At 35.6% G+C, this 25285-nt stretch overlaps 3 protein-coding genes across 3 annotated transcripts; all 3 read right to left on the bottom strand.

Annotated features, from left to right (window-relative positions):
- Positions 1 to 389: 389 nt before the first annotated feature.
- On the bottom strand, positions 390 to 9832 carry LOC143590370 (uncharacterized). Its single transcript, XM_077070872.1, has 15 exons — positions 9726 to 9832; positions 9410 to 9531; positions 9236 to 9295; positions 8567 to 8686; positions 8339 to 8464; positions 7884 to 8025; positions 7609 to 7779; positions 2244 to 2399; positions 2058 to 2164; positions 1888 to 1978; positions 1655 to 1796; positions 1341 to 1497; positions 1147 to 1263; positions 780 to 906; positions 390 to 664 (listed from the first exon to the last, which is right to left on the bottom strand). Exons 1-15 carry the CDS (start codon positions 9765 to 9767, stop codon positions 425 to 427), a joined length of 1920 nt encoding a protein of 639 aa, XP_076926987.1. The 5' UTR covers positions 9768 to 9832; the 3' UTR covers positions 390 to 424.
- A 6343-nt stretch (positions 9833 to 16175) lies between these two features.
- LOC143590369 (uncharacterized) lies at positions 16176 to 18586 on the bottom strand. The gene is made up of 5 exons (XM_077070871.1): positions 18531 to 18586; positions 16952 to 17087; positions 16721 to 16858; positions 16506 to 16633; positions 16176 to 16427 (listed from the first exon to the last, which is right to left on the bottom strand). The coding sequence occupies exons 1-5, from the start codon at positions 18572 to 18574 to the stop codon at positions 16280 to 16282; spliced, it is 594 nt and encodes a 197-aa protein (XP_076926986.1). The 5' UTR covers positions 18575 to 18586; the 3' UTR covers positions 16176 to 16279.
- Positions 18587 to 20180: 1594 nt separating this feature from the next.
- LOC143590367 (CBL-interacting serine/threonine-protein kinase 8-like) lies at positions 20181 to 23574 on the bottom strand. The gene is made up of 14 exons (XM_077070870.1): positions 23416 to 23574; positions 23240 to 23302; positions 22458 to 22529; positions 22275 to 22382; positions 22121 to 22195; positions 21991 to 22044; positions 21748 to 21873; positions 21527 to 21616; positions 21331 to 21453; positions 21119 to 21238; positions 20856 to 20972; positions 20691 to 20747; positions 20528 to 20602; positions 20181 to 20386 (listed from the first exon to the last, which is right to left on the bottom strand). The coding sequence occupies exons 1-14, from the start codon at positions 23572 to 23574 to the stop codon at positions 20282 to 20284; spliced, it is 1344 nt and encodes a 447-aa protein (XP_076926985.1). The 3' UTR covers positions 20181 to 20281.
- Between the last annotated feature and the right edge of the window lie 1711 nt (positions 23575 to 25285).

Here is a 25285-nt window from a genome sequence, read left to right as displayed (position 1 = left end):
ATGGATGTATTCGTTTTTTAACAGTTTGTTGAATTAATGGTCTGAGTTTATTGTTCATTTAGTCATCGGGTTTGTATTTCTTCATTCTTTGTATTAATGTTCTTGAACAAAAAACCATCATGGTTTGGGATCAATAAGATAAGATTTAAAATTTAATGTTTGTGACAATGTATTTATTCAATGTAATGATTAAAACAGATGAAGTTAAATGAAGATACTACCTCTCAATTGATTTTGTATAGTATAGCTCCGGTGTACATTCCACAATCTTCTCTGTATTCCTTTATTTCACTTTGTATTTTGTAAAACAATAACTTAAAACAACATTCCTGTTTTTATATATTTATTAACAACATTTTACTGAAAAGTGTCATGCTACTTGTTATAAACACCCTTATTGTAAACAATTTAAACAACATATATTTCATGTACTGCTAGGACCTTCTAACCGAATATAATCGTACATGATAGCTTGAAACGGGCTTTGCGATCGTGGTTGTGTGAAATAAAAGGTGTTGTCTCCTTCTAACAGCAGAGAACCCAAAACATCTACATTGTACAACCAATACAGCCCATGAATCCCATGCCTTGGAATCGCGTTATCACGCCCTATCAGACCTGTCGTAAAGAGAGGACGAGGTTTATTTCGATCATTTACCCGAACCTACAAAAAAAAGCTTACCATTAGTAGATAATCAACGATTATTATAGAAAAAAAACGCAGAATGAACACGTTGCGAACTTTATACGCGCTTGTGGAGGTTTAATTGTGTATATACCTGTAATTCCGCTATAGATGCACCAGCCAACGCTATTCGTAGTTTATAAGTAGCAGCCTGTTGGACGTTTTCTAGCTTGAACTTCATCTGCCATGTTGTTCCTTCATACGAGTTATCCTCTTTTTTTCTATAATGTGAATAGTTATATGAAATAAATGCTATTAATCTGGTCAAGCTTTATGGTTTCTATTGCATTTTAGCAACTCATAAAAATATTGTAACACTCTTTTTATTATTCCGGATGGCAAGAGAAGTACAATTTAAGGCGTTTATACTAAATCAGATAGTTCATACCACCAGACTAATAGGTCATATGCATCGTTTTATACTAAATAGTTTTTATTAGGTATGCGTTAAAGACTTGTACCTAGGAAGTTGAGCATAAAACCAGTCTTTGCTATAGTCACTCTCTCCAATTGTGTATATCAAGTCTCCTTGAGGGTACAACTCCCCATACCTCTCCCACAAGCCATACTGCCTAAATCTGCTGAGAATGGCCAAGAAAAAAAAAACAGTCTCAGAAAAATGAATCTAATTGAATCTTCTATATGTAAAACTAACTTTTGAGGTTGATCAAGAAAGAGCTTGTTCACGAATTGCAGATTAGGATCCGGGACATAAAATTCTGCAGCTGATCGATCAGGGATCCCTATCTCCCACAGTGTAGGACCGCTTCTTGGTGGCTCGTACACGAGTGTACCAACATTAATATTACAACCTAGTATTTTACGAAGTAGAATAAGATTAAGAAATCAAAATAACACTAGAGGATCATTAGAACATATATAGGTCATTATGATTGAGATTGAAGATTGAGTTTCTAAGATCTTACTAATATGTAATACATAAATAATTTTATGCTTCTTTTATCTAACCTGGAGTGATAGTTATAGAACTGTCGTTTCGGTAGTCACCAAGAAATCCGCTAACCCAAGCATATATGTTATAATTGCCGGTTATGATATTGTTAATAGAAAAATCTCCATTCTCATCTGTCTTCGTCCAAAATTGATAATCCTGCTTGTAAACACTTGTTGGATCATTATCAAAAATATTTATAATCATTTATATCTAGTGGAAAAAGGAATAAAATAGCTCAAAGAATCACCTTGCATTCTCTTTGCCATGATCCAACTTCTCCTGGTAGAGCTAAACCGACATACGCCCCATTGATTTGCATATCATTACTGTCTACAAATCTAAAATGAACAACTTTGAGATAACTTGATCTTTTGAAAATGAATTGCATCATCGATCTTGAGTAAAGCGTATGGTTACCTATCTCGAACTAGTAGTTTTCCATAAACCATGCCTCTTTGATTTGATTTAGGAAAATCCTCGGATGCTGGAAAACTATAAGGCCAGCTGCTGGTCTCAACCATCATCTGATTTGAAATCAAATATTGGATAAGCATGCTTGGTATATATACAAATACAAGTTTACTATTTCATGTAATCTTGTACCTGTCTTTTTGCATCATCCCAAAGGGTAAGAGGGTCTTGTCCATCTATTACCGAGTTCATATAGATAAAAACGGGTCCGAAGACCTTCTTCCATGCCTCACCTTGACCAAATTTTGGAACTAAATCATCCCCGGCATAGTGTGCACCCACAAAAACCTAGTTGTTTCAATTGATACACGAAAGCTCGAGATTAGACATACATATAGACTGATGACCAATTATTCGACTTGTTTATGAACTAATTGGAATGTGATAAAGGGGTCAACAAATTGTAAAAACAACCATTATAAGATCTATTTAAAATAAATAGTTTTACTTAAATTGTTGGTTATATAATTTATTTTAGTCAGGTCTAAAATGTTGGTCGTGTTGAACGAAATTAATAATTCGGTTACGGTCTTTAGTTTTGTTTAAGTATCTAGCTAATATACATTTTACTTTGACAGAACTTATAAATGCCTCGGTTATTAGTGTAGTCAATATATAGAGATCTAAACGTTTGCATTATAATAAATTTTCTCTCATGTATAGATTTTACCTTAACAGAACATACGTATCTAACTTTTTTACGCTTATGTATCGATTTAGATTGATGCGGACAAAGTTGTTGAAACGTGATCCAACTCCTAAAAGTCAGCCCATTTTACTGCTTTCAGTTTGTTTACTTTGAATAATAACGTTTAGTCTCTGGTTGTTATGTTAGCCCGATTCTTAGGGTGTTAGCCGTTTGATTTATTTTCTATTTAAGGGTTATGTTCCCTCATTGAATGTATGCAGCTTAAAGTTATCAATAAAAACTTAATGCCGATTGCTATCATATTCCTATCATAAATCTGATTCAATATCCATCAGATTGGTATCAAGAGCCAATTTGAATCGATCTCTTATCAAAACCCTAACAGATTTGTTTCTTTACCAAAACCGTAACTCTTGTATTCAGCTAGCAATATATGGCTGATCAAACAAGCACTCTCCCCACAACTCCAACTCCAATTCCTGTGTTCAAAGGAGAAGGCTATGAGTACTGGTGTGTTCGAATGAAGACCATACTAAGGTCTCGAGATCTATGGGATCTTGTGACTGATGGATATGACGCGACAGAAAAAGATTCTGGGAAACTAAAGAATTCTCAAAAAAGGGATGCTCATGCAATGGCAATTATTCAACAAGCTGTTCATGATCAACTCTTTTCACGCATTGTTGCTGTTTCCACGGCTAAGGAAACATGGGAAATACTGAAGATGGAATTCCAAGGAGATTCTCAAGTGAAGGCCATTAGGTTGCAAGGTTTAAGAAGAGACTTTGAGAACCTTGCCATGAAAGAGATAGAAGGTATTGGAGAATATTTTGGAAGAGTTATGGCCTTAGTCAGTCAGAAACGGGCCTATGGAGAAACAATTCCTGACCAAACTATTGTAAAGAAAGTACTTCGTAGTCTGACTCCCAAGTTTGATTATGTTGTACCCTCTATAGAGGTTGGTCATGATCTCTCTCAATTGAGTCCGGTAAAGCTTATGGGATGCCTTCAATCACAAGAGGAAAGGCTGAATAGTAGATCCACTCCTGAAAAACAAAGCAATGGCGATGAGCAGGCCCTTCAGACCATGCAAGAAGGCCACAGATCATTCAAGAATCACTCCTCCTTTAAAGGAAGGGGCAAGCTATCCTTTATAGGTAGAGGTAGAGGGAGAAGTCAAGACAGAAGCAAAATCCCTCAATGTGATCACTGCAACAAGCTAGGTCATGTCAAGAAGGACTGTTGGTATCTTAATGAACCATCTAGTGCAAACTTGGCAACTAATTCAGAAGACAATCATGAAGAAAATGACCAATACTTGTTCATGGCATGTATAGATGATCAACTATCTCTTATGGCAGAAAACGGAAACAAAGATAACACCTCCTACCTGTGGTTCCTTGATTCAGGTGCCTCCAATCAAATGACCGGCTCAAGAGAAAGTTTCACTTCCTTGGATGATGAGTTCAAATTAACTGTCAGACTTGGTGACAAGAAAGCTTTATCTGTGGAAGGAAAGGGCACTGTTAAAATCGTTGCCCCTAATGGTCAAACTCAGTTGTTAGATGATGTGTATTATGCTCCACAAATGGGTTATAACCTATTGAGTGTTGGACAGCTGATGAGAAAGGGGTATTCCCTCCTCTTTGATGATGGGACATGCATAATCAAAAGCAAGACATCTAGGGTTACTCTCATGCAGGTGCATGTTCAAAATAACATGTTTTTGCTTAATGCTGCTGAGTCTGTGTGTGCAGCAGCTGTTGAAACTCAATGTGCTTCACAAACAATAGATGAAGTTTCTGTTCTATGGCATAAGAGGTATGGCCACTATCATTTTCAAAGTTTAAAATTATTGCATGATAGAAGAATGGTTATTGGTCTGCCTAGCGTTCAACAAGCAGACAAATGTGAAGGTTGTGTAATAGGCAAACAAGCAATGGAATCCTTTCCCTTTAAGTCATGGAGAGCTACCAAGCCTTTGGAATTGGTACACTCAGATGTTTGTGGAGCTATGCAGGCCACAAGCCTAGAAGGAAGTAAGTTTTATTTATTATTCATTGATGATTATACAAGAATGTGTTGGGTCTATTTTATAGCAGATAAGTCAGAGGTGTTTTCCAAATTTAAGAGTTTTAAACTTATGGTGGAGAAAGAAAGTGAACACTCCATCAAAGTGTTGAGGTTAGATAGAGGGGGTGAGTACACATCTAATGAGTTCAACTCATTTTGTGAACTCCATGGTATTAAAAGGGAACTTACCGTCCCTTATACCCCTCAACACAATGGTGTAGTTGAAAGAAAAAATAGAACTATAATGGGTATGACCAGAAGCATGTTAAAACAAAAAGAGCTGCCTAATCATTTTTGGGCAGAAGCTGTCGCCACCTCTGTCTATCTCATTAATATGGCCACCACTAAAGCAGTTAGAAACAAAACACCCCTAGAAGCCTGGAGTAACAAAAAACTCTCAGTCAATCACCTAAGAGTGTTTGGTTGCATTGCCTATGGCCTAATACCTTCACAATTTCGAAAAAAGCTAGATGACAAATCTGAAAAGTGTATCTTCATTGGGTACTCTACTCAATGTAAAGGATACCGACTTTATAATCCTAACACCAAGAAGTTCATTACACGTAGAGATGTTACTTTCTTTGAAAAAGAGAAGTGGTCTTGGTGTAGTTCATCTAGCAATACTACACATACCTATTATACTGATCCGTTTCCTGACACTCCTGAGCAGCCCATGCCAAATGAACCCTCTCACAATCAGCCGTCTCACTCCACTAACACTCAGCCCATGCCAAATGAACCCTCTCACAATCAGCCATCTTACTCCACTAACACGCAGTCACCCTCACCTCCAACTACTCAGACAACTACCTCATCAGCCTCATCTCAAAATACAGCCATTACCTCTAACCAAAGTTAACCCTACCATACCTTTCACCCCTACTTCCAAATTACACAGATTAAGAGGCCTTGATGATACATATGACAAGGCTAAATAAGTAGAAGTTGATGATGACTTCTATGCTTGCTAATTTGCTCTGAATGTAACTGGTCCCTCCTCTTATGAGGAAGTCAGTCTTAAGGTAGAATGGCAAGCAGCAATGAATGAGGAAATGAGGGCGATAGAGAAGAACATGACTTGGGAATTGGTTAAACTCCCAAGTGATAAAAAAGTGGTTGGTTTAAGACCAAGGTTGGGGCAGATGGAAAAGTGTTAAGGTATAAAGCTAGGCTTGTTGCAAAGGGGTATACACAACAATATGGTGTGGATTATCTGGAAACCTTTGCTCCAGTAGCCCGGTTCGAAACCATAAGGGTGGTGTTGTGTGTTGCTGCTCAAAAGGGGTGGAATGTGAATCAATTGGATGTCAAATCCGCCTTTCTCAATGGAGACTTGAATGAAGAAATATATGTGGAACAACCTCAAGGATTTGAGGTTAAAGAAAAGCTTGATCATATCTATAAACTCAGAAAAGCCTTATATGGTCTAAAGCAGGCTCCAAGGGCCTGGTATGCAAAGATTGATAACTATTTTATCACTAATGGCTACCAAAGAAGTGAGAATGAACCAACTTTATATGTTAAGAATGATGAAGGTCTGGGTGCTATGTATGTATGCTTATATGTCGATGATATAATATGTACTAGTTCATCACCTGATCTTATTGTAGACTTTAAAGATGGTATGAGACAAGTGTTTGAAATGACAGATTTGGGTTTATTGAAGTACTTCCTTGGGTTGGAAGTGAAGCAAACTAGAAATGGGCTGTTTCTGAGTCAAGAGAAGTATGCTAAGCATTTGTTAATCAAATTTGGGTTATCAAAATGTACTGCTGAAGTAACTCCTATGAACTCTGGTGAGAAGCTTTTAATTGAAGATCAAGCAGATAAATGCAATGAACAAACATACAGGAGCCTAGTGGGTGGGTTGATCTACTTAACTCATACTAGGCCTGATTTGGCTTATGCTGTTGGGATGATCTCTAGATTTATGCAAGCTCCTTCAAAACTTCATTATGGAGCTGCACGAAGAATTCTAAAGTATGTTGTTGGAACTTCTGGTTTTGGATTATGGTATGCAAAGGGTAGTAATATAGAACTTACTGGCTTCACGGATAGTGATTGGGCCAGTTGTGGAGATGATAGAAAAAGTATTTCAGCTAGTGTATTTACATTGGGAAGTGGAGCAGTAACTTGGAGCTCCAAGAAACAGTCCACGGTTGCTCTATCCAGCACTGAAGCCGAGTACATTGCAGCCACTACTGCCACATGCCAAGCTTTATGGTTAAGGAGAATTATGAATGATCTTGGAGAAAAACAAGAGAAGGCCACTTTGTTGTTTTGTGATAACAAGTCTACAATCAATCTCAGTAAAAATCCTGTTCTGCATAGTCGTACCAAGCATATTGAATTAAAGCATCACTTTGTGAGAGAAATGGTGAATCAAGATCATGTGAAACTGGAGTATTGTAAGACTAATGAGCAGCTGGCTGATGCTCTCACCAAGGCACTGTCTCGAGAAAAGTTTGTTTATTATCGACATTGGCTAGGTGTAATGGAGCTTGAATCAAGGGAGGGTGTTGAAACGTGATCCAACTCTTAAAAGTCAGCCCATTTTACTGATTTCAGTTTGTTTACTGTGAATAATAACGTTTAGTCTCTGGTTGTTATGTTAGCCCGATTCTTAGGGTGTTAGCCGTTTGATTTATTTTCTATTTAAGGGTTATGTTCCCTCATTGAATGTATGCAGCTTAAAGTTATCAATAAAAACATTATGCCGATTGCTATCATATTCCTATCATAAATCTGATTCAATATCCATCAAAAGTAACTTACCGCTAGACAGGTGGGTCCAACATGAGAACAAAGATTCTGTTTGAGAGGCCCACCTGTTCGAAACTCGTCACTTGGAGTGATTTGCCAAAACCCTATAGAAGGATCATTTGATATCCAACCATGCACCCTAAGATTTCTATTCTCACATGTATACTGGTATTTGTCATCCACCTACACAAATTATACAAAAATAAAGCCTCAAGGACTGCATTTTTTTTTCAATTAAGATTGTTTAGTTGTTGTGGTATTAACTAGTCTAGTAACAATAACATCACCTCTCCTTTGAACTCAGGTTCAACTGGATTGACCAACAAAACAGCTTCCGGATATGCAAGCGGTTGGCCTCTATCTGATTGACGATCATCTGGCAATGGCATGTATCTTTTCCTATCATCGTCTACCGCCATATACCGAAAGCTATGCAAACGTTACAGAAAATGTTCAATAAATATACATCATATGTTATGCTCTCTCTTAACTCTATAGCTCCAAACATAGACCAATATTCTAGCTCAGCATCCATAAAACCATAACAAATGATAATACTTGCCAAAAGTAGAAACATATGATCATTAATTCTCTAATTTCGAACACAAAATTGTATGGAATTAAAAGTTATAGAAGCTCTCAACAAACCGACTCAAATGCAACATTTCTTGTACATTGAGGCTATAAGCTGTGATTTAGTAAAACACGAGTCTACTAACAACATAGGGATGTGACTGCTTACTTGTCTTTTCTAAGCTTGAATGCAACTCGTGTTTCACCAAGAGTAAATGCTTGCCATTCTTGTGAACCCAAGTGCTCGTAAATGGCGTACGTGTAGAAACCAGAGCAACCTCGAGGCAAAATGAACCTACGTACAAAAGAATAAACGAACTAAATATGTTAAACAAAGAGTTTCGATTTGATTCTACTATGCTTTGATTTGGAGAAAGTATGAAAACACCAACGAAACCTTTTGTCTATGTTTAAAGGAACGAATTTTCCTTTTAGGGACGGATCCCATGGCCTAGAAAAGGAAACCTCAACAAGTTCCTCACTTTCCACAATAACCTTGAAACTTGTTGCTTTGATCCTGTTAGGAAAGAAGCATTTTCAGTTTTATCAGTTCAATGTATGATATAAGTTAATGGAGTGGATTTAAAACTTAGCAGACTTTTACTTGGACCAGTTATTGAACATAAAATGAGAATAACTTCTTCAACGAGTGGAGTTACAACCCAAAACAACGTACAGAAAAGTCTCGACTAGTTGGATATGTGACAAGCTGTCGGACCCAAATTCCGTCAATTAAGGTTCCAATTTCACCACTGAAGACATGTCCTAAATTTTAGTTATTTTCAACTATTTCATTTTTCGTCAAAAACGCATAAATCACTTATTGTCTTAATTTACGCTTTTATCTGTGTCTGTAAATCCAGCATTTAGAAATTCCTATAAAAAGGACTCTTATGTAATGTTTTGATCACTCACTTATAAATCAATATTTTTAGAATTCTCTCTTTATTTTTTATGTAGTTTTATTTCATTATGTATATCTCATTACAACTATATGCATGGCTAGAACTGTACTTTTACATGATATGATTATATGAATAACTATTAGAGAATGTTGAGAGCATACACTTCGAGAACTCCCGTCCTGCCGGAGCCATCTAAAGCACTCCAAACCACGTCCCAATACCTGCATTTTTCCAAGATGGTGAATAAACTTAAAAATGAATAGCTTGCAAATGAAAATGTTCTGATTCATCTACTGATATAACATAGATAGTGTTTGTACAATAGTGAAACTAACCCTCTGTCAGATTCATCGTTACGAACCTCAAGCACATTATCAAGACCATTGTATTGTATGCCCGTCACGATACCCTCAGGGTTCGATAATGTTACTTGCAGTATACCATTATCGATCACAACCTGGAAAGAAGAACATGATATACAAAACTTGTAACTAATTATCAATGTCGTTGAGAGATAAATCATGAAATACTAGCTAACAATGATATAGTTTTAGTTTTGGGAACTTAGTGTATCATATGAAAAGAACATATATGCTATGCACGATAGTTGCGAGTATAGTCGATTAAGTATTAAGAAAGAAGAATATTTACATGGTGATCGTCGATTTGCAAACGAACACCAATAGGCGCCATTGATCCAAGTCCGTTGATCCTCGCCTAGCTAGAAAACATATCGACAAGATCAAAGTCATCTAAATATATGACGTGTACGTAGAGTAACATATGATAAAATCCAATATAGCCAAATATTAATTACCTTCTTTGATAACAAAAATGGAACTGAAAATAATAGCAATTGATCAAAGAAATTAATATATATGAAGTCAGACAAACGAATTAATAGATGTTTTTGGAGAAGTTATTTCTTTAAATATATTTGTTTAGCTAGTTGATTTCTTAAAATGGAGGAAAAGAATACGGCTGGTGCTTTTTATGTGGAGAATAGTTATTGGGTTGTAGTGTCTTTACTCTTAGGACAACGTACAATTGAGTTTGATAAACTTAAAAGCTACCACAGGATCATTTGGTGCATAATTTACAACTTTTTTAGTCTTAGGTGTTCGTTATATATTATCAGATAAAATAACGGATATTGACTTGATTTGGATGACAAGATACAGGGGCTTAAGCATGATCAACTTAGATCCTTAAAATGAATTTTATGATATTTTGTTTTGGTTTTGTCAAATGTTTGGTCATCTTAAAGCGTTCATCGTTTATCACCCGAAGTAGAGCAAAATCGCAAAAAGCGAATGGAGAAAACTTTTAAGAAAACCGATGAATTTGCGAATGATGAAAACAAATTGAATATGGAAATCTAACAATTTGTATAACTAAGAAATTAAATACAACAGCCAAGAATATTAATATAACAACTTATAATAAACTGCATGAATTCGTAACAACTTCATGAGAAGTCATGAAAAATGCCCTAACTCATATTTAAGAGAAATGAAAGTTATGTCCTTTTTCACCCTTCTTACGCATTTCCACTAATCCTTTTTTGAGTCTGCCTTTGAGATATCGGCATGATAGAGACCGAATCGAGATGGGCCAATCTCCCAATAAACTCGTAGAGTGGGTAAGCTTCAAGAACAAAAGGAAGAAAATTAGAACTTAATTTGCAATGATTTTCTGATATTTTTCTTATTGAAACAATTACAATTTATAGAAAAAGAAAATCATAAAAATAGAAAAAGTAAACAATAAGGAAACCTTATTAAAGTACGATAAAGAAACCAAATAATAGATAAAGTTAATAAATATATTAAAGAAAGACATTATTCTTGCCATATTTTCTGCCATTTACATTTATCACCTTACCATTTTTGTTACCTAAGATAATGGCTTAATTAGTGCTCTTCATTTGTATTTAGAGAACTGATGTATCACCATTCAAAACACATAATTCAAATCATAAATTTTTTATGGCATCAGAGCCATCGTAGAACAAAAAAAAAAAACAAAGCAAAACAAAAAAAAATCCTTTAAAGCCCATCATGGTTGTAGGATCAACAAGAATCACCACAGATGCAGCAGCCTTTGAAGCCTCTGTTCCGGGCAAAATCAAACAGGAAGAAGGAAAACCAAGGGCCGCTTACATTGAAGCAGAGGCGAGTCCGATACCGGGTATGACCGGTGCACAATATCAACAATTTGTGAATTTTTTTGGAAACAAGGACGGTGTGACCAAAGAAGAAAATCCACCGGTAGCCAACACGGCAAGTCATGCCGGTAAAGAAGGTACATGGATAATTGACTCGGGTGCAACTGAGCATATTATTTATAATGATGACATGCTTAAAAACAAAATAAAAAGGAACCATGAACCATCTGTTACCATACCCAATGGCGAGTCAGTAGCCGTTGAAGGTAGAGGCGATTACACCCTACCAAATGGAATGGTTGTCAAAAATGTTCTTTATGTACCCGAATTCAAATGCAACTTGTTATCTGTTAGTAGATTGTCACAAGACCTCCAATGTGCTATAACATTCTTTCCTTAGTTTTGTGTTATGCACGGCTTGAATTCGAGAACGTTGATTGGAGTGGGCAAATGTAAAAGTGGTTTATACAAGATGGGGATGGTGGGAGAAGAAAGAAAAGCCATGACGACAACTCTCAGTACGTGGTACAAAAGATTGGGTCACCCGTCAAATTCTAAATTACCGTATGTTGATTTTCTCAAAAATGTTCCTTTAAACTCCAAAGAATTTTGTGACTCGTATGTTAAGGCTAAATTTGCAAGATTACCGTTTCCTATTAGCACCACCAAAACCTTTGCTTGTTTTGATTTGATACACTGTGACGTGTGGGACAAATACCAAACACCCTCTCTCACACATGCAAGCTATTTTTTAACAATAGTTGACGATTTTAGTCGGCCGTTTGGGTATTCCTTCTCAAACACAAATATGAGGCAAGTACATGCCTTGTAAATTTCCATAAAATGATACAAACTCAATTTGAAAGGAAAATTAAAAAAATAAGATGTGATAATGGGGGAGAATTTACTTCAAATCACATGCTTGATTTTTATGCCAGGGAAGGAATCGTTCTCGAAACAACTTGTCCACACACACCACAACAAAATGGCGTTGTAGAACGGAAACACCGACACTTGTTGGAAACGGCACGAGCATTAAGATTTGAAGCCAACTTACCTAAAAAGTTTTGGGGTGAATGCATCTTAACGGCCACTTATGTCATAAATCGAATGCCATCCGAAGTTATTGAAAATAAAACACCTTATGAGATATTGTACAACTTAAAACCCAATTATGAATATATGAGGGTTTTTGATTGTCTCACATATTAGAAGAACACCGAAACCAAAGGCGACAAATTTGAAATGAAGGAAAAGCCAGGAGTTTTCTTAGGCTATCCACAAGGAACAAAAGGATACAAGATTTATGATTGCCAACACCATAAAATCATCATATTAAGAGATGTCAAATTTATGGAGCATATTTTTCCATTTGCTAACACTGAGAAGCAGAAAGAAGAAATTTTTATTTTTCCTCAAAAATGGGGATATGAGAAAGACCATATTACACCACAACCCAATTATGAAGAAAACAATATAGCCCCATGTGACGATGAAGAAGCCAAAAATGAGACTCAGCCAAACACAACTTCTAGTGATCATGAAGAAAACAATACAGCCCAGTCTAATGGGCCTGATAACCAGACACATCCCCATACCCCCATACGGTTTCTAGTGGTCCTAACCTTCCCAATAATGAAACACCAACCTCAACTCAGTCCAACATGGATTCTGGTGGGCCTGATAAACCTCAATCAGATCACAGCCCACTAAAAGATGTGCTTGGGCATAATCTTGACACAAATGAAGATGTTGAACCAGAAGGTAGTTTACAATCACAGTCCAATCCTGACAACCAAGAACATGGGCCCAGTTTTGATCCACCAAGAGAGAAAAGAATTAAATTTCGCCCAAAACATTTTGAAGATTACAATGTCAAGCTTCCCCCCATCTATAGACCACGAGCAAGCCACTTCCAACCAAAAGTCCTCGACGGTACATCCCTTAGCACATTATATTTCTTATGATAATTTCACTAATACACACAAAGCCTTTTTATCGGCCATTACTTCAAATAGCGAGCCAAAGCATTTTAGTCAGGCTATGCGAGACCCAAAATGGAAGGAGGCAATGAAGAAGGAAATCCAAGCTCTCGAAAAAAATGAGACTTGGATGTTGGAAGAATTGCCTGAAGGGAAACGAGCCATAGACTCTAAATGGGTATACAAGATAAAATATAAACTAAATGGATATGTGGAAAGATACAATGCTCGTCTAAGGGTTTACACAAATGGAAGGCGTGGATTTTCATGAAACTTTCGGCCTGTTGCTAAACTGGTAACGGTTAGAACTCTCTTAACTGCTGCAGTGAAGCAAGGGTGGCATATACACCAACTCGACGTTAATAACGCCTTCTTACATGGAGACTTGCATGAGGAGGTTTATATGAAATCCTCAAGGTTTTAGCAAGACGGAAGAAAAAAGGGTTTGTAAACTAAGAAAGTCTATTTATGGTCTCAAACAAGCATCAAGGAATTGGTATCAAAAATTTACCAACTCTTTGATTGAAATCGGCTTTAAACAAACAGGGGCCAATCCCTCATTATTTTTGTTCAAAGAGAAGGAAGTCATCGTTGTTGCGCTAATATATGTGGATGATGTAATCATTGTGGGAAATAGTATGGGCAAAATACAAGAAACCAAAGACTTTCTCGACAGCAAGTTTAGTATCGAAGACCTTGGTTGCCTAAAGTTCTTCCTTGGAATTGAGGTGGCTAGAACAAAAGAAGGAATGGTGTTGAGTCAACGCAAGTATACACTTGACATCTTGGAAGAAACGAGAATGATGGGTTGTCGACCTAGCCCATTTCCTATGGAACAAAACTTAAAACTCGGTAAATGTGATGAGGAACCGCGTGTAGACCCTCACCAATACTGGAGAATGGTAGGGAAACTCCTTTACTTACAAGCCACAAGACCTGATATCACTTATGCGGTAAATGTCTAGAGTCAATTCGTTGGTGACCCAAGACAAAGTCACATGGAGGCGGCAAATCGAGTGCTCCGATACCTAAAAGCTACCCCGGGTCAAGGGATTCTCATTCCTAAAGAAGGGGGCACCACACTCACCGCTTATTGCGACTCTGATTGGCTTGGATGCCCATTCACAAGAAGATCTAGGACCGGTTACTTATTGCTTTTAGGTGGAGCTCCCATATCTTGGAAATCCAAAAACAATTTGTTGTCTCCAGATCATCAGCTGAAGCAGAATACCGAGCAATGGCGAATACGGTTAGTGAAGTTTTATGGATGAGATGGCTTCTAAAGCTACTTGAAATCCCTCCAACTGGCCCAACATCATTGTTTTGTGACAATCAAGCAGCCCGACACATAGCCAATAACCCCGCTTTTCATGAACGGACTAAACACGTCGAGATGGATTGTTGCTTCGTTCGTGAACGTGTTGAATCGAAAGACATACGGCCAATGCGCATCGACTCCAAGACACAAATTTCCGACATTCTAACGAAGCCTTTGGGTACACAACGCCTTCATACCTTGCTTGACAAGTTGAGCATTCGTAATCTCCATGCTCCAACTTGAGGGGGCATAAAGAAAGACATTATTCTTGCCATATTTTCTGCCATTTACATTTATCACCTTACCATTTTTGTTACCTAAGATAATGGCTTAATTAGTGCTCTCCATTTGTATTTAGAGAACTGATGTATCACCATTCAAAACATATAATTCAAATCATAAATTTTTTATATATTAAGATCGTATCACGACCCCATATCATTCTCTCTCTCTCTCTCTCTCTCTCTCTCACTTGATATAGAACCGATCTTCGAGTTTTTAGAGTAGAGAGTTTTAGCTGATGCGTGGTTCCCACCTCCATAAATCCCTTTACCATGTCTCGTTTCACTTTCATCTAGTATAAAAGAAACAAAGGTTCCTTTGGTATGCCCATGTATATTGAATTTTCGTCTCTGTTGGTTATTGGTGGTTTTATTCCGATAATCAAGATAGTTATTCGTTTTCCTTCCTGAGTAAGTAAGGTTGTAAATGAAACAAACATTCGTCAAACTGTTTGACGAGAAGTTCGTATCTGTTTGCCCATTTAATAAACGAATGAGCATGAACAACAAATTTTGTTAGGTAAGCTTAACAAACAAACATGATACAGAGGTTGCGTTCTGCATTCATCAATTGTGTTCGTAAACATTCGGTAGTGTGTTCGTATAGGTTTGCTCACTAATGTTCGTTTACGATTGCTTACGCCTGTCTCATTACGTTCGTTTACATATATATGTGTTCGTTTATTAGAATTTTACTATTACTATTTTTAGCTATATTTACTTGTTTACTATTTTGATATAATTATGTTTATGATTACTATGTTAAGCTTTTTTAAAATATTTTGTGGTGTACTTTAGGATTTTTGGGTGATTTTTTGTTAGATTAAAATATTAAATGATAATAATTCTCAAAGTGATATTTTCGTTTATGTTCATTTGTGTCTGTTAATATCCTTTTGGTGTCCAGTTGCGTTCGCGTGTGTCTGTCAAGGTCCATTAGTGTCCATTAAAGTCCGTTTACAATATTAATGAACGGACACAAATGAACACAAACACGAACACGAACACGAACAAGCTCAATTCCTTAACGAATACAATGTTTCGTTCAGTAGTGTGTTATGAACCGTCCATTTGTCTGACAAAAGCTTACGAACAAACACGAACAATTCGTTTACAACCCTATAAGTGAGGATATACAACTCATGTTTCCTTCAACGTGTTTCCCCAACATAACTTTTGCTAAGATCATGTCCAGCAGGGCATGAGACCATGAGAGGCCTTCACATCAACCACGTCAAGTTCAACCCGCAAACACAACCAGTTTCAACACCCTAGATCAAACCCAAGAATGCATCATAAACACGCTATTCGCAAACAATCTCAATAGCAAAATCTAATAACTTTATCCACCCAACAATAATTATTTTTATCTTTTTATTATACATCACAAAATAACTTAAAAGAGTACGATTAGTACAGCGAAAGACCTAAATCAACTTCAATGCATAAAAACTTTTTCATAGCTCATTGTTTTGTGCTTTTTTGGGTAAAAGTAAAGACCCTAAAACAACCGCAATACCAGTTATTGCTATGGTGAATACAAGTCGTCTTGTTTTAAAGTCTTGTGGCGGAGGCCTTCTTCTACCATCACCGTCTCTTTCAGCCCTTCACAAACATCAATAAAAACATTCAAGATCATAAACTTAAACATTAAAAACCTCAAAAAGGATGCTGTTTTTTAACCTGGAAGTTTCTGCAGCATTGTGTTGGTCCGAGACACCATTACATGTGGCTTCGTGAGCAATTATCTCGCGTAGTCTGATGTATCTGTTGCAAAGGTGGCACAGTTCGGTTCGGTTTCCACATATTTCCTGAAAGTTGGGAGATATAGCGTATTAGGATATTCTATTTAGCAATTAGTATTGCATGCTAAAGAAGCGGTGGTGAATGGTGATTACTTGATGCTCTGGTAAGTCGACTGCATGCAAAGGAAAATCACAGTAATCACAGGTCACAATACGTTGCGGGCATTTTTCACGTTGGTGTACAGTTAGGATCTCAGGTTCCATTGTCTCATTGCACAGCGAGCAAGGTACCTGTCACAACAATTGGTCAACCATAAGTTACAGTCAAGAATATATTATTTGTTTTCTTAATTTGTTAATGAAATATTTAAGTAGAGAATATACTGGAGCATGGGTGGTCAAGTAATGTTCTTCGGCATGCTTTTTGGGAACCATCTCGTTACAGATCTTACATTTTTCTAGGTTGCGGGAGCAGTGAAAATAATGCAGATCGATGTTTGAGGAGAGAATGGCTTTGCCACTGCATGTGTAACATTGTGATTGTTTAGCATTTTACTAAGTATATCAAGACAGTATAATAAAAATACTTTATGTATAATGGTAAAATAGTAACATCAAAATAAAAACAAATACATTAAACTTATGCCACAGCTAAAGATAAAAATAGTAGCGTTAAAACTTAATGTATAAAACTTTTGTTTTTATTTTAAAGTTCCAAACAAATTCACAAATAGTGGATTCATGAATGAATAGAGGATAAACAGTTTGTATGAATACATGTATTCACTAAAATCAGCTCTGTGTTCTTCGTGTTTAAGCAGGCGATTTTGGTAGTTTTGTGTGTGTTCTTGGTGTCTGTGATTTTCTTGGTGTTTGAGTTGGTGTGATTTTTTTTGTTTGTAGAAAGTAGAAACTACTAATATTTGATGACGAGAGCAATCCAATAACGTGCAGATTATAAGGTTGGCAGCGTATTGTAATAACAAACTGGCTCAAAATAGAGCAAACCAATTGCTAGACCTTTATTATGTCTTACTACTTTACTAAAGTGCATGATGGACTCAAGTCTAATATATTTCTTTTCAGTGTATGAAGTGAAGGAGAGTCTAGAACAAAAGTACGCCACTGCTGACAGCAACATGTTATCCAAACTCAAGTCAAACCACTTTATAGTATATTTATATCATGAAACATTTACACTAGTAAAAGTACATGAGCAACTATGGCACAGAATCAAGTGGTTTGTTCAAGAAACTAAATAACAGAGTAATCTCAATAAAACCAATCAGTCAAGACTGCTGAAAATTAAAAGAGGATGCCATGTATTGTGACCTAACACTAAAGCATAAAGCAAATATCTTGAAAAGAATCACACAAAAGACATAAATCTGAAGGAACATTGAAATAATGATTACAATCAACATAAACACATTAACAAAATCCATAAACTCTTATGTAACCTCTACTGCAAACAATAATAAAGCAAAAGGTAAACAAAAAGTTTAAAACATGAATCATGTACCAAAAAGCTATGCAGTTAATGCGGAAAAATATCGGATGTCAGTCGAGGACCGATGTTTTGAAATCGTTTATCGCGGTGGGATATCGGTAATTTTAATATCATGCATAATATATATATATATATAGCGGTTTAACACTAACAATTCAGTATACTCTCCTACTATTAACAAATTATTATCCTTTTGCAACTTGCAAAACACTAACAATTGTAGCTGCAAGCAGGAATTCATTAAGGCTCAAAACACTAACATTAAACACTAAAAGTTGAAACTTAAGACTTAAAAACACTGATATCGTATATCACCGATACCGATATTTCACATGAGGACCGATAACCGAGATACCACAAATATTGACTGCATAGCCAAAAAGTAAACCTAATAATCAGATACCAGAGGTAATGAACGTGTTTCAAATATAAAATAAAAGATTATATAATTACCAGTGACTGCAAACGAATGTGGAGCGATCAGGAGCTACGTCCATCGTCTCAGCTAAATATATCTGTAATAATCGAATTAGATGAATTGAATGGTGAGAACAAGATCGAATGAATAAATGAATGGTTAAATTATATTTACATGATATGATTGTGATCTGATTGAAAACAAACTGATGAATGATTGCAAGCCCTAAACACCAAAAGACTCCGCTTCGCCTCTTCGGTGCTTTTACTATTTATATATTTATTGTTTGAGTAAATTGTTTATATGAAATTACATTTTTCGTCCTATGAGTTCGTAAATCATCAGTTTTATCACTTATCTAAAATTCTTCGATAGTTAACTTAAAAAGTTCCTTTAGTTATCGAGTCTGAGCTTGAGCCTTGTACGGGAAGCTCATTTAGGCTCATGAGCCTTGTATGTTTTTAGTTTTGCCTCTTTTAGACTTCTATACATTAGTTTATATTACCCGATCAAGCTCATTTAAGTTTTTTTTTCTCATAATATATAAAGATAACTAAAAACGTATATAAGTTAATTAATAAATAACAATGAGACGAGTCGGAGCTGAGCTTAGGCTCAAACCCTCAAAAGTCAAATGAGTCGAGCTCAGGCCCGACTCGGCTCGTTTACACTCTTGTCACATGTAAATTTATGGCATAAATCAAAAGAAGAAAACGCCTAATACTTATTGGTTGATTGCTAATACTTATGTTTTCGCCATTCCCAAAAAAAAAATTAATGAACGATTGTCTAGACTATCTATGCATCTATGACAATTTTGAATTTTGTTTTGTTATTCATTTTCAAAGAAAGAAAGTTAAAGTCAATCTTTTCTATTGGTATCATACTCTAAGTAACAAGTCAGTAAATTAAGAGATCAATATTGACAAGAAAATTATAGTTGGTTATATTTCCTGACTGTGTTGTAATTAAACTTGGTAATATCTTTGCTAGCAAGTCATATGTTGTAATTAAAATTGGTAATGTTTTTGATAGCAAGTTATATGTTGTAATTAAAATTGGTAATGTTCTTGCTAGCAAGTTATGGTTACTCTGCATTAAGTGAGTTATGGTTAGACATTGAATGGCAACAAAGTCGGGTTTTATCAACAGAGAAACCGAGTTATGGTTTGAGAGATCGTAATCAGTTTTTTGAGTTATATTTTTTGATTAATATATTAAGAGTTATTCAATATCCATATCGTATATGTTTCGTTTTGGTGAGTTATAACAATTTGTTTTTTATTTTTATTTGCTTGTACCTAAGGTATTCCTTCATGAGAGAACAAGCAAGAAAAACGTTTTTAGATAATCAGATATTCCTTCCATGTTAAACTTTTAGCTTGAAACAATACAAGTTGGCGAGGCTCAGCTCGAAATAACCCCCATCAAACTGAAAATCGAGTTAATACTCGACTCATTCACAACTCGTGGCTCAAGTTTGCACATTTTTTAATTCAAATCAAATACAAAAGAACCACAATCTACACCAAAAGAAAAAAAAACAAAAGAGGAGCCATTACTCATTACAGGGGAGAATAGAAGAGATTAGGTCTTCTTCAATCTTAATGCTATCATGCTTTGATCCAAACAAAAACACAAAATGATCATGATTCAACTCATCACTATGCTTCCACACCACACCAAACATATATAACCTCTGCATTCAAGTTTACTTGCCTACATTTTTCAGTCAAAAACTTAATTTTGACTTCATTTTTTGGTGGTCAAAGGTTTTCTATACCATCTAACGCTGCTTGCTCTTACTTTTGGTGATCTTGGATTTTCCTTGGTGTTCGGTAGGTGGCTTCCAGATAATATCCTCAAGATTACTGCAAAAGTTCTTGTAAAACTGCAATAATAAAAAATGGTGTGTGATCTCAGCTACAAAACTTTAAACATGAGTAGGTTAAATGGGCCAAAATGAGTCACGGTTAAAATAGCTAAAACAGGTTAAAGATCACATTCTTCATAATAAAAGAAAACAGCATACCTTAAGGTATTCACCACTTTCTCCTGCTGTTTTCTCAATGTCAACCATGACAAAACTAGGGGTCACTTGAAAAACCTGGTTTAAATTGATACTTGACTGATTATTCAAAATATTACAACTAAGATACAGAAAGAGGATTAAATTTGGAGAATTATAAACTCACTTCCAAGATAACTGAGAAATGAGATGTCTTGCTGGCAGAAAGCCCTTCAACCCTCATCTGAAAGTTTATGGGATGTAATGAGTATTGTAATTACTATTTTACGCATTGTACTCATTGCGTAACTGTTGATATTGAATACGGTTAACACAAGTTAAGTGATGTAACCTTGTAATTCCGAATGTGGGTCTTGAAACCGATTGACTGAGAAACAACTTCCATACTCGATAAAACAATATTTGCAGGTTTTTGAGACACAAAACGAGTTATGTGTTTCACAGAGTCCTGTCAAACAAGCATATTTTTACATGAAGTTAGGAGAATAAAAATATATTACTAATGTAATCTTTGTATAAACTTCATTTTTACATGAAATCACTATGTTTATCCCAAATATAAATAAATAAAGTTTATTGGGAAAGAAGTCAAACCTGACCACGTTCAAACATAGAAGCCAGGTTCAAGCCTTGAGATAGAATTATCATATCAAATGCATTAAGAGACAAAGGCCCCGTGTCTTCATCTGTTTTTTGCTCATCAGGTCGTTCTTCCTATGATGCAACACATAAGTATAAAAAACTGCAATTTAGCATTTGACCCTTTTTTTTACCAATTTACGAAAATCAAAAAAGTATTTGCCAACCTCTGAGTCATCAAAAACAGCATTTACATCATCTAGATTTACATCTTCATATTCAAGAAGTCTAGCAGGGACATAATTCTTTTTGAACCATTCATCATTCTTAATTTCCTCGATACAAATACGCTGCACATACACACACATACAGCAAATATTATACGACAACCATAACATAACATAAACCCTATGGATTACTCACTGTTTCAGGATTTGGATCTAAAATACGATGAATTAACGACTTTGCTCCTACTGGAAACCATGATGGGCATGAAAAGTCAGCTTTATTGATCTGCATAAAGCAATAACAAAAAATACACTTTGGTAAAAGTAACACGAAGCAACTTATGTAGAACAGACAGTTATAAGTTATAACAAGCAAGAATAATAGAAGAAATAAACACATCTAAAGATTTAACTTGCCTTATCATACAATGTGGTGAGATCCATTTCATCAAATGGGAGGTATCCTGCCATCAGCACATATAGGATGACCCCACATGACCAAACATCAGCCAAAGCGCCATTGTAACCTTTGTGGCTAAGTACCTAAACATTAATGAACATAAAACTACCAAAAGTTAAAATAATAACCATAATAATAAGAAAGATAACAAAGATGAGCAATTTTTGCTAAACATAAGGACAAGTTGCACCTGTAATTACCTCGGGTGCAACATAGTTAGGAGTCCCACAAGTTGTTCTAAGGATGCTGACACCCTGCAAATATATTACACAAATCAAGCAATATTATCTACTAATCATACAGAAAATGTAAATGATATTGAGATCTTACTTCTCCAGGCGATGCACTGAGTCCAAAATCTGAAATTTTCAAATTTCCTTGAGAATCTAACAGAAGATTTTCAGGCTGCAAAAGGAAAGAAAACAGTTACTATGAAAAATCATTGAAGATTGAAAAGCAAAGTAAAACCGAACACCACAAACACCTTCAAATCTCTATGATACACTCCTTTACTGTGGCAATACTCTACACCATCAATAAGCTGCTGAAAGTATCTTCTAGATTCTGCTTCACTTAGCCGTCCATGGTGCACCTGATGTAAAACACATGACATTTATGAGCTTATGAATATCAAAACACATCTAATTCACCATGCTTGAAGACTTACAATCTTATCAAATAGCTCACCACCTGTGATAAATTCCAATATTATGTAGATTTTTGTGCGGCTAGCTAGTACCTAAACAAAATATCAGCAGTTAATTGACATAATGGTTCCATTAAAACTGTTAATCTGACAATTACGGCTGTAAACGAACCAAACATTCTTCAAACTGTTCGTGAACTGTTCGACGGGAAGTTCATTTATGTTATTTTGCTTAGTAAATGAACGAACATGAACAAGGAATTTCATTTGATTAACTAATTGAACGAACACGAACAGAGGCCATATTCGCTCAATTTTGTACATGAACGTTTGATAATGTGTTTGTTTATGTTCTTTAATGTTTGTTTGTTTAAGTTTATTCATTAGAGGTTTTTATATTTTTTTAATGACTTTTCTAATTTTATCATGCAGATTTAAGCAAAAGTATTAACTATAAAACAAAAATAAGCATCGAGTGTTATGTAATTGATTTATATGTAAATCAACATGTGAATATGAATGTTAAAAAAAACACCAACACAAACTTGGTGGCCGGACCATACCGTTGGCTGGCACTGACCATTACTAGTTAGCCAAATCAAATAAAACATCGTTCGTGTTCATGAAATTTCGTTCAGTTAGCTGATTGCCTGCTCGTGAATATTTCACTCATCCAATAAAAGGTTAACCGACGAACACGAACAAGGCCTTATTCGGTTCAGTTACAGCCCTAGTCCATGAAAACTATTAATCCAGACAGTTAGTTAACTACTAGCATACACTCTAGGTTTACGCAACCATACCTCATGCAGACGCACAACATTCGGGTGTCTAACCAGCTTCATTATCGAAATCTCTCTCTTGATCTGCAAACAACCATAACAAAACAGCTCAAACCCTAACCCTAGGCGAATAAAACCAATCAGTCTAACAATTGCATATTAATCCACCAATTTAACCTAATTACGAATGAATGAACCTGATCAACCATCTTATGCTTGATAATAGTAGCTCGATCGAGAAGCTTCATGGCAACACTCTCACCAGTCTCCGTGTTCTGAGCAAATTTGACCTTGGCGAACGTACCCTCGCCGATGGTTCTTCCGACCTCATACTTTCCGACTTTCCGAACCACCATGATTCTTCAAATTCAACCTAATTGTTCAAATTAATTCAGCATTTGATTGTGAGTGAAGAGTAGAATTAGATGAATGGATGAGAAGTGGATGTGGTATTAATAATCCGATTTGGTAAAGGGGAAAGTTTCTGCGTCAAAAGTGATTGGTAAATTTAGAAATAATAATAATAATAGAGGATAAAGAGCGGGTTTGACGGACAAAAGATAAGATGTGTTGTGTGTGTGTATGAATGAATGCTTTTTTGATGCAGCGGCGGATTATGGTGGTTGTCTCCGGCGATGGTGGAAAGGATGTTGATTGATTGATTGATTAATTGATGTGTTAAATGCTCAAGTCTTAATGGAGACTTTTTATTTATTAAGTACTCATTAATGAATTAATTTATTATTTATAATTTTTTATAAGATAATTATCATACGATAGGTGTGTCGATGACTTGTTGTGATGGCGATTACTATCTTAGTTTGACATGTAAAATATTTAAAGGTCGCATTCTGTCAAAATATTTGAAGGGTGTTTCAACGATAATCATATAAGTGGTTGCATGTCTTGGATCTTACTAGTCGAGAGTTGGGACGGGTTTACTAATGAGTTAATGTTACGATGAGGCTATAAGTGGGACGAATAGATTGGTCCTGGAAGATTAAAGGATGACGTATAGATCCTAAAAAGGTGACTGCATGACAAGCTCACTTGTTATATCAATATATCAGTCTCAATGTATGTTTAAGTTTGGCTCGAGTGTTTTGTATTGTACTGTAGTGTATCAACTCAAGCAATTAATCATACATTTTTAAATAGTTTATGATTAGCTAGGATTTTTTCACCGGTACGTAATAGTCTTGTATAAAGTTTTTTGTAATATAAAGTTTTGGAGTTGTACGATGCTTTCATCCAAATTGTAGTCTTTGAAGTTATTTATTCTAATGCGTTTATGTGGATGGATGATAGTCTGAATTCAATGAATCTTACTAGTTTCATATCTTAAAGTTATACGATCCTTTAAAATCACCTCAAAATCAACCAAAAACTTGAATTGTATATTATTAGTTAGGTATGATATATGCTTTAACTAAATAGGGCAAGTGTAGTTAAAACATATTTTTGTCTTGTTTAGTTTGAAAGACAATGAAGCTTCATGGTTATTTGATTAAAAAGAAGAAAGAAATTACGATAATAATAATTCTAAAGTGTCTTTTCTATAATTACGATAAAAGCAAATTGAAAGCTTTGTTGACATTTTCTCTACTATTTGTTAATTAAAGTATATTATGAAGAAAAGAATACTAAATTAATCCAAGTGGCTACATTAGTCAATTACACTAACATCCAGGACAAAGAGAACCTGTTTGCCAAGTTGATAGTGGTGTGTTATCTTCTGATTTGATCATGACACTCCACTACCTCGTTTTATATCCTGTAAATACAAATACAAATACAAATGTAATATGCTAAAAAGATTTCACAAGCCAGCTCAAGAACACTACACGTGATAACTGAAGAGTTTAACTGTTCGAGATAGATATGGCATAACTGATTTATAGAGGTTAAAGTGTATGTTAACTAATTCACTATCGTTCTTTTTCTGATACCCCAATTTAGAGTTTTCTTCACAAGTCGTTTCTCTAACGAAGGGCTCACCAATACAACGTCTCACTCATCAAAGCAGAGGCGAAGCTTCCTTAAACGTCTCACTCATCAAAGTAGAGG

The sequence above is a fragment of the Bidens hawaiensis genome, unplaced genomic scaffold (genome assembly GCF_021521415.1).
Source record: "Bidens hawaiensis isolate Kalapana, Puna unplaced genomic scaffold, B.hawaiensis_p1.1 tig00038508_1, whole genome shotgun sequence".
In the NCBI taxonomy this organism is placed as follows: Eukaryota; Viridiplantae; Streptophyta; class Magnoliopsida; order Asterales; family Asteraceae; genus Bidens; species Bidens hawaiensis.
This window is presented reverse-complemented; position numbering and strand designations above follow the sequence as displayed.

Coding starts and splice junctions, on each gene's coding strand:
- LOC143590370 (XM_077070872.1), bottom strand. CDS start 9,767: ATGGCGCCTATTGGTGTTCGTTTGCAAATCGACGATCACCAT. Junction 8,687..9,235: donor AGGACGGGAGTTCTCGAAGT/GTATGCTCTCAA, acceptor CTTTCCTAACAG/GATCAAAGCAACAAGTTTCA. Junction 2,400..7,608: donor TTGGACCCACCTGTCTAGCG/GTAAGTTACTTT, acceptor TGAAACAACTAG/GTTTTTGTGGGTGCACACTA.
- LOC143590369 (XM_077070871.1), bottom strand. CDS start 18,574: ATGGACGTAGCTCCTGATCGCTCCACATTCGTTTGCAGTCACTG. Junction 16,859..16,951: donor ACTTGACCACCCATGCTCCA/GTATATTCTCTA, acceptor TTGTTGTGACAG/GTACCTTGCTCGCTGTGCAA. Junction 16,428..16,505: donor AATGCTGCAGAAACTTCCAG/GTTAAAAAACAG, acceptor ATGTTTGTGAAG/GGCTGAAAGAGACGGTGATG.
- LOC143590367 (XM_077070870.1), bottom strand. CDS start 23,574: ATGGTGGTTCGGAAAGTCGGAAAGTATGAGGTCGGAAGAACCATCGGC. Junction 22,383..22,457: donor GTGAGCTATTTGATAAGATT/GTAAGTCTTCAA, acceptor GTTTTACATCAG/GTGCACCATGGACGGCTAAG. Junction 22,196..22,274: donor TGTATCATAGAGATTTGAAG/GTGTTTGTGGTG, acceptor TTCCTTTTGCAG/CCTGAAAATCTTCTGTTAGA.